Source organism: Scomber scombrus, chromosome 21 (genome assembly GCF_963691925.1).
Source record: "Scomber scombrus chromosome 21, fScoSco1.1, whole genome shotgun sequence".
In the NCBI taxonomy this organism is placed as follows: domain Eukaryota; kingdom Metazoa; phylum Chordata; class Actinopteri; order Scombriformes; family Scombridae; genus Scomber; species Scomber scombrus.
The window spans coordinates 19,380,508-19,400,055 of NC_084990.1; the positions used below are offsets into that span (position 1 = coordinate 19,380,508).

The 19,548-nt window shown below is 44.2% G+C and overlaps 2 protein-coding genes across 3 annotated transcripts in view; both read right to left on the reverse strand.

Moving 5' to 3' along the window:
* sdk2b (sidekick cell adhesion molecule 2b) overlaps nt 1-19,548 on the reverse strand; it is a 276,995-nt gene that overhangs the window by 171,286 nt on the left and 86,161 nt on the right.
* LOC134003689 (uncharacterized) lies at nt 15,555-18,365 on the reverse strand. 2 transcript variants are annotated; one of them, XM_062442954.1, is made up of 4 exons: nt 17,792-18,365; nt 17,360-17,424; nt 16,844-17,272; nt 15,555-16,755 (listed from the first exon to the last, which is right to left on the reverse strand). In XM_062442954.1, exons 2-4 carry the CDS (start codon nt 17,364-17,366, stop codon nt 16,637-16,639), a joined length of 555 nt encoding a protein of 184 aa, XP_062298938.1. In that variant the 5' UTR covers nt 17,367-17,424; nt 17,792-18,365; the 3' UTR covers nt 15,555-16,636. The 2 variants fall into 2 exon arrangements, with proteins under 2 accessions (XP_062298938.1, XP_062298937.1); XM_062442953.1 differs by lacking the exon at nt 17,792-18,365 and having other exon boundaries at nt 17,360-17,524.

Here is a 19,548-nt window from a genome sequence, read left to right on the forward strand (position 1 = left end):
CCAGGTGTGCCTGGTGGCATGTGGGTGGGAAACAGGAAGTGCAGGGCGGGCTGTGTGTCCAGTGCGTATGCATAGGAGTAGAATATAATAACATAATATAATATACAGAATATAATTTATTTTAGTCATCAAAATCATATACATATATGCATAGCCACACAAAAAAAGAGTCAGTTAAATACCACCCACAGTTGAAAGAAACACAATAACACAACTTAAAGTTTTATGCAGTCTGAAAAAAGTGTAAGCTAAAGCTAGAGTTTATAATGCCTATCCTTTTAGCAACACATCACGTTAAACCTCAAAGCTATCAAACAACAAATCAAAGATAGAAAGTGAGTCAGTTTCCAATCTGAGCATTACTTGCACGGAGAGAGTTCAGCTCTTTTTGTTTCATCTCCTTCATTAGTTTGTTTCTCTTCAGTAGGCGGTATAATACACAGCAGTCTGTGGTGTCATAGGTAATTAAAATAGAAAAAAAAGTTAATCACCACAACCACAAGAGGTCATTGAGTATGCAGTCATAAATGTGCACAAAAAATATTAGACCGATGGGTGCAGTAGTATGTAAGATTATCTGTGGACAGATACACATGCACACACACACGGACACACACAACCAAACGCTTGATCTCCTTCCAGGCTTATGCCTAGCTGAGATAATTAAGGGGTACAAATTTGAAAAAAACACATAAACTTCACAGGTTCAAGAGACTTGGGGTGAGGACGCACACTCATTAGCAACAGGTCTACTTAAGAAAAGTACTTGTGGGAGGGTAGCTGTAATGGACGCCCATATATCACTGACCAGCAACTCAAGGATGTGAATCCTGCTTTTATTTGGTCGTCAAGAGGCGACAATACTTTCGGCTAACTGTCTCCATCACAGTGCTTTGAAGTCCTTTCTAAATTAATGAAAAATAACTGCGGTTACATTTTTAAAAAAAGGCTTACATCTAAACTTTTAAATAAAAATACAAGACACCAGAGTTGTTTTTCCTCCAATTTACTGTAGCTACAGATAAAACACAGAAAACCTCCAAACCATAACAGATCGGAACCCAAACTTACCCAAACGCATTCTTCTGAACTCATGAGATCATGGAAAGGAACTAATGGTTCATGATTAAAACCATACACCATGCCTTCCCTTCCGTTTTTTGTCTCTCTTTGGATGTGACCTGGAGTGTACTGTTGTTAAATCTTCTGTTCAGACACACATGTAGCACACACAGCACTGGGGGGGTTGACTAGGCAGTGCGCTCTCAGATTCACACGCCGACCTACTTACCCTGACAGCCGGGAGTGGTGTTGCATGCCCGGCCCGGAAAACTGTGGCGGTATTGATATGCTATTTATAATTTCTTTTTGCATAAATTACATTAGTCAAAATAGGAAAGAGGAGTGGAGAAGTGGGAGAAGGGGTAAAGGCAACCTAGTTTGTGCTGTATGCCTAGCAAGTCTTATTGGATTTGTTTTGCTCTCTCTCACTTCTCATTAAGACCTGAGATCACAAAGTCAGGCTAATGAAGGTGAGTGGGACATTGTGTGCAACATCATGTGTGTATGTGTGTAGCAGTTGTTTTTTTGTATGTGTGTGTGTGCTGACAAACCCTTGTCAACATGTCTCACAGGGATGACAGGATTTTGTCATTGGCAGGACTTATGCTATGTGACTAAACACTCACAGATCAAGTGTCTACATATTGACATGGACCGAAACTAACGACAGGAGAGAGAGTGAAATACTGCAGCCTACATGCTGCTAATTGGCTTAACTCTGGAGTGGACACACTTGATTGGGCGGATAAAGGTGTAGGCTCCATGACACAGTGGCTTAGTCACAGGGAGCATATTTAAAAGGCAAAACAAACAAGTGGTACTCTGCTGATCTTTAAGCATTAACAATGAAAAACAACATAATTGACTGAAAACAACAGAACACAAAATAGTTGGAACATTGTTGCCTATCGTGTGTGCACCATATGTTCAACTCTACCTGTGAATATGTGACTCATCTTCCTTTTCTCATCTAACTGAAATTATTTTTTTAAACAGTAAAAGGTCTTTTTTCTCACTATCATGCTCAGGCAAAACCCATCCAGTGGCAAATGGTACTCATCTCAAAAATACTTTGTGCACAGGAGCCAGGATATAAGAAGCACACATTAGTAATATGGCAACAGATTTTTATAAGCCCTGTTAAATTTCTAAAACTGTCCTTGACCAAGTCCGCAGTCTGCTGTAACCAAGGAAGATATGATGTAAAATGCAGCGCTCTTTGTGCAGTGTTTCCATTATAATCATTCTGTAGCAGTGGTTAACAGTAAGTTGCCAATATGAAAATGTACAGTACAGACTACAGTGTGTCCTTTAATAAATGCTGCAGCTTCTCAAGACCAAGAAAAGACTTGTTTCTCCGACTGCTAGAAAAAGTGAAGGGGGGTTAGCCCCAAAGTTAGCAACAATGGGTTAGCCTAACCTGACCAGGCTCCCTTAAGATAAACTGACTTTTAAAATGGACAGAGTATTCTCATTTTAGTGTCAATCTCAGCCGCTCTTAAACAGAAAACGGAGAAATGTCTGACTGCTGAGTCTCTTTTGAATTTTGCTCCGCCCTCCAATCAGCATCCATTTAGTTTTTACGGGAAAGAGAGCTAATTACTGCAATAGGACGAAACATTTATTTGGATTCATTTTGCTGATTTATTCATGTCACTTAGGCAACTGATTGAGAGCAGTCCGATTGGAAGTGGCAGGCGATGTAGCTCCCTTTCTTCCCATTCTGTTCCATTATTTATTTATTTATTTTCCATTTTGTAAGCAGCAGGAGTAAACACATGCATGCTGATGGTCATCATTGCCAGGTTAGAGAGTAATATAATACCCGTTCAATCAAAACTTGACAGCTATTGTCCTAAGGCCCCGCCCCGACCAATCAGATTGCGCGACGTCATCCCCCTTTCGTCCAATCAGCATGGAGTATTTTTTTGTAAGTCCCGCCTCCTTCGTCCAATCAGATTGCAATATGTCATGCGCAAGTCCCGCCTCCTTCGTCCAATCAGATTGCAATATGTCATGCGCAAGTCCCGCCTCCTTCGTCCAATCAGATTGCAATATGTCATGCGCAAGTCCCGCCTCCTTCGTCCAATCAGATTGCACTACGTCATGCGGAAGTCCCGCCTCCTTCGTCCAATCAGATTGCATTACGTCATTCCCGTCATGCGTGTGATGATGCTGGCGGTTGACCAATGATAGTGTATGGGTGTTTGTGTCGTCATAAGGTCCGTCCCCCGCGAGCTGATCTATTTAATTTAGGCCTTTTTCAGGGGATCACTGAACCGGTTTGTGACATTTTGGCCTTACTTTTTTAATACTTGCTAGGCATTTTGTTAAAAAAAAAAACATGACAAAAAGAAGCATAGACGCTGATGATGCTGTTGGTGGTGCAAATGCTGTTTGTGACTCTAGCAGCAAAGAGGCTGCTACATTTCGTTGGAAGATGGAGCTAGCAAAACGCTCTACCCAGACGATGGTGGTGAGCGAAACACCGGTGACATGTTATCGTGATGTGTGGGGAGCTCCTAAGAAGCGTGTGACCCACTTGTGCAGGGTGCAGCTCCCGCCAAGTGAGCTTCTCCATAGAGAATGGCGGTTGGAAGACGGTGGTTCGTGGGGCTATGTGTTCAACTACAGCGGGCACGAGATGTGCATATACCAGCTGGAAAAAGGAGAGTATTTCAGTCCTTTGGGTCTAAAGGCCAACCTGACCTCCACGGACTGGTCTGTGTTGTGTACACTGAGCACCTATGGCTCGAGAGAGAACGACCCCCTAGTGGACCCGGATGAGCCGATGTCTGAGGACGGTGAGAAAAATTGGAAACTTGTGTCCAGCATGGTGTGGGAGACGAAAAGAACGGGGTCCGGCCGCTGGTACTTCAGAGCCAGCCATCAGACGAAGGAAACTGACACGGGTGTGGTGAGCGAGTTTGTTTTGGATTATTTCAACGGCGAGTGCGGTGTTTTGCAGTCGACGCTGCGCCTTCCTCTCGACCACTGGGCGCACGTGATGAGCGATCTAGCAGAAAAAGTTAAAGGGCTGTTTGTGAGCAGCCAGAGTTACAAAGACATAATGATGGTGAGGAGAATGTTGTAATTTAAGACTCCTCCTCCTACTCGTCTATAGGCTACGTAAGACCCAGCCCTCCCCGACATCATCCAATTAAAGACACTGTTACAGCCCCTCCTCCGTATCATAGTTATTTAAGCAAAAGACAGCGATGGGGAATTTACTCTGTCGTGTATCTCTGGAGAAGAAAAAGACAAAGACAAAGACAAAGACAAAGACAAAGACAACGAGGAAAGAAGCCATGGGTCTTGAAGACTTTACCCCATCTACGCTGCCTGATTGTACTCTTTGTACTCCTCCTTGTACTCCTCCTGGTTCTCCTTGTACTCCTCCTGGTTCTCCATCAAACTCCTACATCTCCTCCTCCTCCTCATCCCCCTCGTCCTCCACCTCCTCGGATGTGACAACGCAGACCCCCGCTTCTACTCCGGACGAGGTTAGTGCTAACCCTCGTGAACAACAACCTGAGTCTAGCATGAACTTGACCCGTTCGATGTCCTTGCCGGATATCAGATCGCGTACACCACCACCGCCACCACCACCAGCAGCAGCTGAAACACCACCACCACCACCACCAGCTGAAGCACTGGTTGATGAAGGGACACATGGACGGTTTAATGCCCTCCTTTTAAACACAGTGAAAGTTGTGCTGGTCAGTTTGCTGGACGACGTTCTACGCACATTTCAAACGGATATCTGCAACGGTTGCATGGTGAATCACCCCAGCCAACGTCAACACGCATGCCTCTTGGCTTTGCCCGACTACTTCTACATGACTCACTTTGGAGCGGTCACCCTTAGACTGTGGACGCCACGACTTATTCCTACCCTCAAGACGATCCTGGCAGAGCACTCTCTGTACGTGTCTGAAGATAGGCTCACCGGAGTGGTGGAAACCTTTCTGGATGAACTGAGATACGCCCGGCGTATTCACGACAAAATCACCCAACTGTACGAGAAGCTCATAAGGGGAGAGAAGACCAAGCTAGCCATCATAAATCGCGCCCATGACCTGTGGGGTGTGGAAGAAGAAGATTAAAAAGAAAAAGAAATGGGGAATTACTGTCAAAGAATGGTTACATGTTTAGAGGAGTACATGATCATAGGACGGTTAATCTCTATATTGGATCGGGTTATTAAAAACAAAACAAACTATGTTACCAAGGACTTTGAAGTTGTTCAAATGGAAAAGATTCTGGACATGGTTCGAGCACATGCTGTATACACACCCTGGGAGACGATTGTAGACACAACCTTGCTGCTGCTGCTAGCCGACCAACGTTTATTGTCTTTTACATTTCACAGAATCATCGGACAGATGAATGTTGATAGTTTGAGTAATCTATTTACCCTGTATGCTTTGATTGTAGATGTTGTAGACCGTCATGTACAAAACAACGTACCGACAGACATCTTGACTGAATTGTGGGAAATACACAATGTACTTAGAACCACCCTTGGCACGGCTGTGCTGAGGAGTGCTTTACTTACACTTGAGGAAAAAAAAAAATGAAACGTAGTGCCTTAGTTGTTTTACCTACTGTGTAGATTTTTTTGTGTAGATTTTTTTGTGTAGATTTTTTTGTGTAGATTTTTTTGTGTAGATTTTTTATTAGATTTTTTATTGGATTTTTTATTGGATTTTTGGATTTGTGTAGATTTTTTTATTGGATTTTTGGATTTGTGTAGATTTTGTAGATATTGTATGATGATGATGATGTGTAGATTGTTGTGAAGATAATAAAAAGTATAAAAAGTCAAAATTTTCTTGTCCTTTGTCATAAACTCTGGAGACGAGAGGTGGGGAAACATGGCAGAGAAACGTGTTATGAAAAAAGTGTATTATAACCCATCGCACCCGGGGAGTTTTGGAGGAGTGGATAGACTTTGCCGAGGTGTGCAGGATGAATTGGGTAAAAAAGTAAATGTTGAAAGAGTCAAAGAATTCCTGTCAGAGCAGGATACTTATACACTACATAAACCGGCCAGAGTACATTTCCCGCGCAATAGAGTGTTTGTACCGCGCCCTCTTGTTCAATTTCAGGCTGACCTCTGCGACATGCAGGCCTTGTCTGAACACAACGACGGCTACAAGTATCTCTTGACCGTGATAGATGTATTTTCAAAAAAAGCTTACGTCAGTGTTTTAAAGAGAAAATCAGCCTCTGAGGTGGTCAGGGGTTTTGAATCTGTTTTCAAAGAGAGCCAGACCCCCGAAAAGTTACAAACAGACTCTGGTAAAGAGTTCTTTAACAGGAATTTTAGGAGCCTTATGAAGAAGCACAACATTAAACATTTTGCCACCGGCAGCGATCTAAAAGCCTCGGTGGTGGAGAGATTTAACCGTACCTTAAAAACAAGAATGTGGAGGTATTTTACGGCTAAAAACACACGCAGGTACCTGGATGTTTTGCAGGATTTGTTGAAAAGTTACAACCACAGCTACCACAAGAGTATAAAAATGACCCCCCTGCAGGTGACCGAGGAGAATACTCCTCAAGTTTTTCAGAACCTGTTTGGTTCTTTCCCTCTCCGCTACAAGGACAAGTTTAAGCTTAATTTCAAACAAGGCGACCTGGTGAGAATATCTAAACTGAGAGGAGTGTTTGACAAAAAGTACGAACAGAGTTTTTCTGACGAGCTATTCACGGTGGCCGGGTGCATACCCCGTCTACCCCCGGTGTACACACTCAAAGATTACGACGGGGAGCCTATAGAGGGGACTTTTTACGAGGCAGAGTTGCAAAAAGTAAAGACGGCCCCTGGCAAGGTCTATCAAGTGCAAGAAATCCTAGACAGGAGGGTAGTGCGAGGCGAGAGAGAAGCGCTGGTACGCTGGAAAAATTGGCCCGCGAAATTCAACAGTTGGGTCAAGGTCAAGGATCTGGAGAATGCATAAAAACAAACCTCGGCCTAGCTACATCCGCCATTTCTGCCCTAGTGTCTGCGTCGCTACAACATCAGCATCATGGATCAGAGGGCAAAGGAGGGTTTTTACATCACCCTACCCTCTAACGCTAGCCTCAACGTGTTTAAAAATAACACAGCCGCAAGTTTCCAGGTGGATTTGGCCCAACACATTGATTTAGAGGGACCCTGGCAGGTAGCCTTGACGGAAATATCTTACCCTCACACATGGTTTAACGTACCTATAGAAAAGGGGTACTTTGAGTGGAGAAGGAAACCCCGCGAGGGGGAGCCCCCACCCGTGGTTAAACGCCAACAGATTAGAGGCGGCTATTACAACAGCCTAACTCATTTCACAAATGAGATGAACGCTTTTCTTAAAAAAATTGGAGCTGACGTGCACCTAATATTTAGCGCCATTCAAAAGAGATTTGAATATCAAGCCGGGGGTCAGTATCACCTACGGTTTTCGGCACTCATCGCATACATTTTGGGCGTAGTACCCGGAGAATGGATTGTGTTTGATACGAGGATGGCCCCCTATCCGGCTGATATAAAGGCGGGGTTCTACCACCTCTTTTGTTACACAGACGTGGTACGTCATCAGGTGGTGGGTGACGCTTACGCTCCTCTACTGAGAATCGTTGAGGTGCAAGGCACCTACGGGGATGTGATCACCAAATATTTCAACCCGGCCTACTATCTACCTGTGGCAAAGAATCACATTGAAAACATTCGCATAGAGATTAAAACGGATCAAAACCTTCCCATCGTTTTCACCCTTGGCAAGACGGTGGTGAAATTACATTTTAGACCCTCTCCTCAGTGAAAAAACAACAAAAAACAATGATGCAGTACCAGCAGCAGAGGCATGACCCTCAGCGTTTTATATCTTATTATGAAAATCAGGTAGGAGGCACTCTCCCTGGTTTTTATGGCTCCCCTGTCATGTACGGGCGAGGAATAGGCTCTATATTTTCAAGGCTATTCCGCTTTGTATCACCTCTGATGAAGAGAGGTTTTGCTCTGGCTAAACCTCATCTACAGACAGCCGCTAAGAACATTGCTTCACAGGCCGTGACCCATGCCATGAGTAAATTATCCACACAAGAGGGCTCTGGAGGAATTATGATGCTCGCCAGACGAGCCCGTAAGAGACCACCCGGAAAGCGTGTTTCAGCGACGGTTTCTAAAAACCCTAGACGCACTGCAAAAAACAAATCAGTCGGCAGGAAACGTCCTACAGGAAGGAGGTCTACCAGCGGGGACCTCAGCTCCAGAGATATATTTCTTTAGATACATCCTTTTTCAAAAAAAAAATAAAAAATAAATAAAAAGTTTATTAAAAAAAAAATTAGGAATCAAGATGGCTTTATTACATCACAAATCACCAGAGTGTAGTATGGCAGAGCTGGATTTATTTTCAGCTCCCATGACTCAGCTGTCTATCGACGAAAAACTCTACACAGAAGTTCTACCTTTGTCCGCTATTACAGATAATGGACCGATAGAGTTTTTTATACCCGGAGACGGTGACAAATATCTAGATTTGAACGACACCTTGCTGCACCTCAGGGTGAAAATTTCCAACGCCGATGGCACTGACTTGGCAGCAGATGCCGCTGTAGGCTTGATCAATTATCCTCTGAATACACTTTTTAGTCAATGCGACGTTATTCTAGGGGATCGCTTAATTTCCCAGTCAAGCGCGACACATCCTTACAGGGCCATCATAGAAACGTTGCTCAACTTTTCACAAGAAAGCTTAAGCACACAGTTCAGCGCCGGTCTGTTTTACAAAGACACGGCCGGGTCAATGGACTCTGTGGTCATCGCTGATGGTCCTAACCGAGGTCTGAGAGAGAGGGCGTGGTTTACAGCCAGATCCAAAGAACTACATCTGATGGGGCCTCTCCACGCCGACATCTTTTTCTGCGAGAGGCTTCTTTTGAACTCGGTGGATTTGAGAATCAAGCTGACTAGGGCCGGCGATGATTTCTGTCTCATGTCAGCGGCTAATGCCACCTTTCGACTGAGAATACAGGGGGCTTCTCTGTTTGTCAAAAAAGCTACGGTGTCCCCCGCCGTACGTTTAGGTCACGCGTCGGCCTTAATGAGGGGCAACGCTCTCTACCCCTTGTCACGGGTGAATGTCAAAACGTACTCCATACCAGAGAACTCGCGAATATGCAACCAAGAGAATCTCTTTCTAGGCACCATGCCCAAATACATTGTGCTGGGCATGGTGCACCATGAGGCTTTTACGGGGAAAAGGGATCTGTCTCCTTTCAATTTTATTCACAACAATGTCGAGTATCTGGCCCTATGTCAAGATGGCCGACAGGTGCCAGCAAAAGCATTCCAGCCTCAATTTAACCACGGGGTGTCTGTCAGAGAGTTTTACAACATGTTCACGGCTACAGGGAGACACTTGAAAGATTTACCTCTGAGCATCAACAGAAGGGAGTTTGAACAGGGCTACTCTTTGTTTGTCTTCAATCTCAAGGCAGGAGAAGATGCTGATGCTTTATCCCCCGTAACCAGCGGTAATTTACGACTAGAAATGAGATTTAGGACTCCTCTGCCACACACAACTACACTTATCGTGTACGCTTGCTACGAGTCTATTTTAGAGATCAACTCTAAACGACAGGTGCTGGTGGATTATTACTAAAGAAGGAGAAGGAGAAGAAAACACAGGGGGGAAAAAAAAAAAAAAAAAAAAATGAATAGCCTTGAACTAGAAACTCTCATGCATCGTTTACTGGGCGAGGCTTTTTGCGGTGTGTGGGCCGCTGATCAGCTACCTCTGCTCAAGTGTAACTTCAAGAGACCTACGTACATGATTGTAAACACACACCCCTCCCATATGCCAGGGGAACACTGGCTGGCTCTGACTTTGGAAGAAAGTGGCACGGGTACTTTTTATGATTCATTTGGATTTTCTCCTAATTTCATACACTATCCCAAACAAATTCTACAATTTTTGGAAAAACGTTGTGACACTGTTTTATATCACAACAGACAGCTACAGCATATCCTGTCTACCACCTGTGGTCAACATTGTGTTTATTATTTATGTCATAGAGCCAGTGGATTAACTTTTGAAAATGTTTTATCTTTGTACCATGAGGATGAGTTTAAAAACGACGATACTGTTAGTCGTTTTGTGGAAAAATATCAAAACTGCTTGAAGCGACAAAGTGCTGAAACTTTTCATCACACAGTCTGTTCTCTACAAATGTTTAAAGATTGTTACAACTTGTGAAAAAAATAAAAAAGACAAAAAACACTGTAACTTTGTTTCAGGCGTTTTTATTACTAGTTTTTAGTTTGTTAATTTTACGAGGAAATGTTTATCCAAGGAGTTTTCGGCTTTTTACGTTTTGTTTTGGTAATTTTAGTCTTTTCCTGTGGTGGCGCTGGTGATGGTGAAGTCCACCGGAAAGCCAGAGATGATGGACTTTTTCTTTTTGACGTTCTCTGTCTGTTTTTTTGGTAGAGAGTTGGCTCTTCTTCTTCTACTACTTCTTCTTCTTCTTCTTCTTCTAGTGTTTCTCGCGCTACCCCTCCCTCTAGCGCTCTACTCCAACGCGGGGATAAGACAATATTCCTCTTTGAGGCTCGCTGCACTCCCCCAAACCCCTCCTTCCCCTCGTTCAGCCTGAGTTGACGGTATTGCTCCCTAACTTGTGGGTTATGCAAGGTGGTCACCGGTATGTTGAGGGAGTGTAGTGTATGTAAAAAACCCAACCAGCCCGTGGGTGTGGACCGAGGGGTTTTCTTGTAAGTCGCCGACAAATGTTTAATCAGATCTAGCATATGAGAACCTTTCACTGCTTTTCCCTTGTAAACAAATTCACCCTTTTGTGTCCAGCCTCCCTCGCTTTCGTTTATCTTTTTCAATATATAAGATGCATTTTTTCGATCCCGAGGAGCCATCTGAAGCAATACTTCTTCACCTGTTTCATCCAATAAAGACGCCCGCAGCGGGACGTCTCCTCCTCCTCCTCCTCCATCTCTGTCACCTTTGTCATCTGCGGCTTTCTCTTCTTCAGAGATTTTAGGGTGGTTAATGCGACCGTCCTCCTCTTTAACACCTTGTTTGACAAAGTTGAGATATCTCTGTAGCAAAGCGTTGTATTTTCTAATTTTTACATAAGGGTTTTTCCCCGGTTCGTTCAGTACACCCCTCATTTTTTCATCCAAGTCTGTTTCGGCCGTGCGTCTCATCATTTGCGTTTCACCCCCGGTTCCGGTCACAACCAAGGCAGGCACGGGGTGTGAGTTTTTCAGAAGGGCCATTTGTTGGGGGCTGAGTAAATACATCTTATGACTGGCTTTAGGTTGAGCCATTTTTTTTTTTTTAATTTTTTTTAAAAAAATTATTTATTTTACTCAATTATCCTCTATTTATCAAGCCTCCTAGAAGCTGACCGACCATGGGCACTACGGCTGAAAGTAGTGGCAAAAGGAAGCCTCCAGACTGTTTTATTAGAGCCTTGTGTTTGTTTTTCAGAGCCGTTTTGTTGTTGGCCAACAGTCTGATGATTTTTTTCTGCTTTTTCAATTTTTTATATTGACAGGTGCTCAGAGGGATGTTTCCTTTTAACAAGTTTAAACAGATCTCGCAGAGACACTGGAGAAAGTCGGAAGAACAATGTTTCAGAATATCTTTACGTCCCCGCGGCGTAGAATGACTCAAAGCTCTGAGCAGAGGCGCGTGCCTTTTTATGCGCTCCGACATATTTTTATTTTTTATTTACTTGGTTTTAGACAAATAAACGGCGGGCCACTGATGAGGCAGTATTCCCGTGCGGAGTCGGTATCGTTCTGGACAGGCTGATGTTAGGTCCACAATTAAATATGAAAATGGATCCTGGGTAGCGTCTTCAAAACTCTGAAGAAAGTATTGTTTTTGGCCGGGGTATATCTGTTGAGCTAATACACTGAGCTGCAGTTTGTCTCTGGGGTTTTTAAACAGCACCAGGTAATTACTGTTTAAGCTGATGGTGCGACTGTATTTACCTTTGTAGAAAACATTCTGGGTTAGCAGTAACACGCTCATATTCTTGTGATGCCTGTACTGTGTAAAGATGCGCACCACCTCGGGGTGATCAGCCGCCTGTAACATTACATCGTCCAGTATTATGAGATGAGTCAGGTGTGGTGGAAACAATTCCGGATCTTCAAAAGAATCAGGCACTCCTTCGATAAATTTTATATTTTTATTCTTCTTTTGCAGTTCATCGTACATGGGTTGATATGAAGTATAAATCCAGACAATATTCTGAGGCACTTGTTGCATCACATGTTCACAGTTTTCCAGTACATTCTTTACAAAAAAAGTTTTTCCACATCCGCTAGGACCCACAATTTGACATGAGAAAGGTACACACAGTCTAGGATCAAAGTCAATTTCTTCAGCATGGTGCGACATTTTTTTTTTTTTTCTTTTTTTTTTTTTCTCTCTTCTCAATAACCAAACGGTAAAGTATGACCCGTAGGCAGCAAACGTCTCTTGTCAAACACTACACGAAACCTTTTCTGAAATAAAGAGTTTTTTAGAAAGAAGCCCTTTTTATCACGTATAATGGTGTGCTGCGGAGTTGAGAGAACCCCCACTTTTTTGTTCTCCTCCTCCTCCTCCTCCTCCTCCTCCCCCTCCTGCTCACCGCTTGTGCTTTGGTGCTTTCTACACGCGCGTTTCACAAACCCCTCCACCAGCTTTTTGACGCTATCAAAATTAATTCTTTCACAGCACTCGTGGGTTTGGGTAATGCCCTTGACTTTCAACACCACTCTGTTGTTTCTAGTCTGATAAGCATAACTTTTAGGACCAGCAGCCACAAACTCCTGGATGGTGTCACCATTTAACTCGTCTGTAAGATCTCCCAGGTAATGTCCTAATTGTAGGGAATTCTCGCCCTCTCTCACTGTGTAAATGATGCTGTCCGTGTCGCAATAAAGAACCCTGTCCTGCATCTGCTCTAAATAACTATACAGTTTCAGACGACCGTATGCTGTTGTGAAAGCTGCAATGAAGACATTGTCCACCTTGTTGGGCGGGGCTATGTAGAGATCACCGTACACCCACTGTATGAGCGCGACATTCTCGTTCAGGAAGGAAAAGTATTTGATGCGATGCTTCTCTGAAAACATGTATGAAAAAAACTCTTCGGGCTCTGTGACGAGCACCGTCTGACTCAGATTGCTGCGCTGAGCAAACTTACCCCAGAAGCTGTTGAGACACAGTTTAGACACCTGTCTTTTTGCCGGATTAGGTTTGATTTTGTCTGGATCCAACAGAATTCCCTGATGAGTCTGATATTCCCTAATGTATTTTTCCTTGCTCTCACGATCTACAGCCTCAGCCGGATACCCGGACGCCTCCTGTTTACCCTTGAGAAATGTTTGCATGTATTTTAGGAATATTGTGTCATCCTGGCGCTCAAAATGCCACACCTCTGTGATTTTGGCTACGCGGTAACCTAGAGTCAGAGCCTTGTTAAATTCAGGCGTAACCCACACACCCGTTAAGGCCCGGGCTTCCTCGTCGTGTGTACACGCGTCGCCCTGGAAATTCAACTCTGCGCATGCGCGACAAAGTGTAAACACTAGTTTGCCCCCCGTGGTTCTGTATGGTAAAAGAGGAAAGTATAGTCCTCGCGGCGGAAAAACACGGGCTCTGATTAACCCAAAGTACTCCCGCGGATCTTTAAAATCCTTGTGGATTATTGTAGGGTGACCCAAGGGGTAAGCGTTAACACAGTTAACATAAGGATACAGAGAGGTGACGTCGACATAGTGGACAGTCTCCCTTTCGCGAGCTGTGTGCCTTAGTTTAAAGGCGCACGTTCTGCCACCGTACAATGCTTCTCGGGGAGCCAGGGCTCTAGGCGCATCGTACCGTTCAAGGAAGCTACGAACCTCGGCGTTATTCCGCTTCAAATCTCTCCAGGTGTGTTCCCTCATCACAACGACACGCACCCCAAATAAAGACTGTAGAGCCTCTAATCTCTTCATCGTGGACGAGTGAAGATCCTCAAACGTACGATGTGTTAAAGGACATTCGTCAGCAGGCTGAAAGCACTCGGCGCAACCGTGGTAAAAACAGCCCAAGAATTCATAAACACATTTATCACCGGCATGCTCGGAGTAACCGTCAACAAAGTACGGGCCCAGCTGTTTTTCCCCTGCGTTTAACGCGTGCCGAATAAATACGCCTTTGCTCTGCGCTAACCATTCAAGCCATTGAATGCTACAGTGCGAAAATGATTTGAATTGACGTCTGTAATGATCGGCAGGGGGTAACGCCAGTGTTTCAGGCACAAGGAAACGAGTGCAGAAAACCTTCATGCACGCTGAAGCGATCGTGGCACGGCTAAACGGATCTACGCCTGTCTCCTCTAAAAAGCCGTTTCTGAAAAGCGTGCAGGCTTTAGACAGAATATCCACGTCATTCTGACAATAACGCAGGGCTTCCTTCTCAAAGTCAAACACGCCACCAGACACTGTCTCGTACCAACATTCAAATTTACGCTTTCCCTCCGACGTCATGCGGTTTACGCAATATGCCTCTGACGGAGGATAACAACCTTTGTATTTCAGAGTAGCCTGTGAGCTAAATGCGTGAGGGAAATAGCCTTTGATTTTATCTTCAAAACCGAGCGCTTGTGGCAACGTAGCGAGAGGCATAGTCAAAAAACTCAATGAATCTATATATCTTTGCGCGTAATCGGGTTCTGTAAAACAAATTACTTTGCTACCTTGCATGATAAGTGATGGCTTTATACCTAGTTCTAACATGGCGTTGAGAATCAGATAGCTGTCAAAACCTCTCGAGTTATGAGCTATAAACACCGCTCTGGCATAGGCGGGTGACCTGAAATGCTTGATAAACTGACGCGCGCAGGACTCCCCCTTCGCTTTCCACCTGACCCCCTCGAGTGTTTTGGTACACACTAAAAAGGGCACATGAAGACCACTCCTGTCTGCATAAGTCTCAAAATCGTAAAAAACAATTTTGCTAGTGTGCGTTGTGTCAACTTTTAACGGTTGTATGTAACACAGGTGTCGCGCCCCATTATCTGGGAGATTTTCAGTGCCGCAAATCTTACATTTTAGTTTTAGACACACGTGAGGCTTACACCCTCCTGTCACCCCTGTATACCATAATTTAAAACATTTGCCACACTGCTTATACAGATCGCATTGACTGGCCAACACGTCTGCTCCCGCGGCTCTCTGTACACGCTCTTTGTGCTTAGACATACAATGCGTCGACCTGCACGTCCTGTTACAATCTTTGCACAGCAGGGGGGAAAAGTATAGTTTACAACACAAAGGGTCTAGACACACGGAGCAATGACCGTTGCAGCGATGATTACAGACGCTAGTGTACCCTGTGTAACAAAAATCACATAGGTAAGCAGTGCCTAGGAAAGACTTTAGATTTTTTATACCATAGTAATGATTCTGGTGTAGAAACAAAAACACAGTTTTATCTTTGCGGGGGGTCGCTGTCAGAAATTTGCAGAGGGAGCGCTTGCCTTCACTTCTGTAAAACACAACAATTTTACAGTCTAAATAGTTTTCAAACAGAGACACGTCCGTGAAACCCACATCCGTCTGTTCAGATAATCCTACAGCTCTCTGAATTTCACGCCCCTTTCTTTCAGCCTCTCCATCGGTGATGTAAGGGTTCAGCAGGAGAGCTAAATTAATGGCGAAACACAAACGGTTGTCGGGATTCTCGACCACATACAGAAACTTTCGTCTCTTTTTAACCACTTCGCTGTCTATCATAGAGTCCAGCCTGCGTTTACTGCCTCCGCGGGGGTTTCTTATCAACTGCACCACTAACTCTAGGCCCCCATCAGTCATGAGAGCCATATTAGACTGCACAAGTTCGTCCAGAAGATTCTGAAAAGTGACTAGACCCCCGCTGTCATCCTGAGAGGGTCTCACTATGCTTGAAACGCTTTTTGTAAAACAGTCTGAGCGTAACTCCATCTGTATGACGTCGTGATCGTGCGCCTGTGAAAATACCTTGTCACACAACTCGTGAGCAGCCCCCATAACGCCGCCGTAAAACTCACCATAATCCGGTACGCCTGCCGGCATTGGAAATTGCAAAATTTGCCTTATCTCAATGTTGTTAAATCTAGACCGTGAAATTTCCCGCATCGTGGGTGAGCCATCGGAATTTGATGAACCGGCCTGCGGGCCTGTACCGGCATTCTCAGGGGTTATGTTTCCCCCCGTCTGGGCATTCGTATCATTTTCTAAAAACAGCAATGCAGTGTCTAAGGCATTGAGACGGTCTGTGTGTGAAACACCGGTTAAAGACGTGCTCTGAGCAGTAGTAGGAGGGAGGTAAAGAGGAGTGACAGCGGCTTCGTTTGAAAGAGCATTTTCACTGCTGAAAGTATCCAATAACGTATGGAAATGATTTAGACTATTTAGGATGGACTGAGGTTGATTCAACTCGTCTAACGCAAGATTTATAGCTGTCAAGGGGTCAGCCGGAGTCGGCTGCTCCATGCTTTTTTTTTTTTTTAATTACCTACACCCCCCACCCCTGAAAGAAAAAAAAACTCATATCCTTCTCACATTCTCCATAAACCCCTCAATTGCTCTTATAAACTCTCCACATCTGAAACAGCTCCTCCTCGACCTCCTCAACCTCCTGCGCCGGGGTCTTCCACCTTGATACCCTGATTGAATGAGAAAAAAAAAATTAAAAATATGTATAGGTTTTTTTTTAATTTTTTTTAATTTTTAATTTTTAAAACAATAACTTACCACGTTTACGTCGATGCTCAGAACTGCTACTACTGGTACTACTACTACTACTACTACTACTACTACTACTGCTGCTGGTGGTGGTGGTGGTGGTGGTGGTGGGGTTGTTTAAAATATGCTTTTTTCCATAAGAAGCCCTGGGGACCGTCGGCAGCTGTCTCAACGGATGTTGAGCTGAGGGTGCTGTGACCGTCGTCTGCGTCACCGTTGGCACAGGGGTTGGGAGCGTAGACGGTCTCTCTGGAACCGTCTGTGTGTCTAAGGCAGGCTCGGCGTTTCCCGTTACCGCTGGAGCCTGACTTACAAATGATTGCATAGGTTGGTTGAAAAAACGATCTAAATCATCTATTGTTTCTGCAGCAGCAGCAGCAGCAGCAGCAGCAGCAGGTGTTTCAAAGATGCCTGCGTCCTCCGGGTACAATGTATCGACTAGGAGAGGGCGAGAAATAATTATTAAGTTGTTGTTGTTTTATATAACATTATATATCAAGTATATGAAATTAAACAAAGACTTACCATTCATATAATCAACGTCCTCTTGTGTATTAAATCCATCGATGTAAACGCCTGTAAAAATAAGTCTTTTTTAAAAAAAGAGAGAGAATAAAACACTCTTAGAATATTTTGTCAAATTAAAAAATTAAATTTAGGGTAACACACTTACCGTTAGCCATGTTTAGAGTTGTGTGCTCCTGTTTTCGGGTTAACTGCAGACTGCAAACTGCAATGTCTAACTCTTCTTCACATGGTTCTCAGTATAACGCTTATATAGGCTTTTTTTTTTACTTTTTGTATGCTTTTTGACCTTTTATTCAACCAAATACCGCTCCTTATTTATTTTCTGCACTGCTTAATCATAACAATAGGTTTTTGGTTTTTTAAAAACTATTGTTTTCACCCGTCATTAACCCTTAGCTAAAACGAGGAATTTGTAAGGTTCACACTCACCAGCGTTAATATCTGAATGACATGACGTCACCACAGCAAAAGGTCCTCTCTCTCTCACGTATTCTTATGCTCATGGATCTGTCAGGTTTTCTTGCATCAGGTGCTTCAGATAAAAACTCCTTGTAGAAATTCTGACAAGACAATGACATTCCTTCGGAAGACGGCCTTTGTCACGCTTTATAGAAATTGTAAAAAAGACAAGCGCTCTTGATGAAAATACATCGGAATGTGAACTTTCTCAGGCCAGCCACCCCCGCGACACACACACACACACACACACACACACACACACACACACACACACACACACACACACACACACACACACAAACACACAGACACACACACACACACACACACACACACACACACACACACACACACACACACACACACACACACACACACACACACACACACACAAACACACAGACACTCACACACACACACACAAACACACAGACACTCACACACACTCACACACACACACACACACACACACACACACACACACACACACACACACACACACACACACACACAGACACTCACTCTCACTCTCACACACTCACACAGACACAAACACACACACACACACACACACACACACACACACACACACACACACACACACACACACACACACACACACACACACACACACTAGTACTTCTTTTTGTCATGTTTTTTTTTTTAACAAAATACCAAGCAAGTATTAAAAAAGTAAGGCCAAAATGTCACAAACCGGTTCAGTGATCCCCTGAAAAAGGCCTAAATTAAATAGATCAGCTCGCGGGGGACGGACCTTATGACGACACAAACACCCATACACTATCATTGGTCAACCGCCAGCATCATCACACGCATGACGGGAATGACGTAATGCAATCTGATTGGACGAAGGAGGCGGGACTTCCGCATGACGTAGTGCAATCTGATTGGACGAAGGAGGCGGGACTTCCGCATGACGTAGTGCAATCTGATTGGACGAAGGAGGCGGGACTTGCGCATGACATATTGCAATCTGATTGGACGAAGGAGGCGGGACTTGCGCATGACATATTGCAATCTGATTGGACGAAGGAGGCGGGACTTACAAAAAAATACTCCATGCTGATTGGACGAAAGGGGGATGACGTCGCGCAATCTGATTGGTCGGGGCGGGGCCTTAGGACAATAGCTGTCAAGTTTTGATTGAACGGGTATTATATTACTCTCTCAGGTTCAATAAAGCAATCATCGCTGAAAAATGGCAAACCCTCATTTCATCCTGTACCTCTGCATCACAATGCCACAGGGGACATTTTAAGATGTGAGATTTAATCAAGGCAATGACAAGGCGAGTAGAAGTTTCATCCTAATCAGGGTTGAGAGGGTTATTATATTCACGCTGTTTCTTTGCCCTATAGTTCAGCACAATATATCCCTCTTCATCATTTCACATCGAATACCACCTATTCCTGTGTAGCTTTTTGCAAGAGGGCATACTGCAGGGTTGGTAAAGAGCCCACCTTGGGGTCACCAATCATTTGGAGGACTTGTACATAACTCTGTCACTTCCTGACACCTCCCCCTTCAAATGGGAGAGGAATGGCAGGCATAAATCGCAGCTAGAGGCCGCCCAATCAATAGGCTGCCCAACTGACTGACGTGCCATTTGTCAAAAGAGGCTTGCTCGCTTTCCTGTACCTGCTAAAGATGTGGCGATTTCCGACATTTCATTCTTACTGTAGAGTCCTACTCTACCAAAATCATGG

Coding starts and splice junctions, on each gene's coding strand:
- LOC134003689 (XM_062442954.1), bottom strand. Junction 16,756..16,843: donor TGAGCATCGACGTAAACGTG/GTAAGTTATTGT, acceptor TCATTCAATCAG/GGTATCAAGGTGGAAGACCC.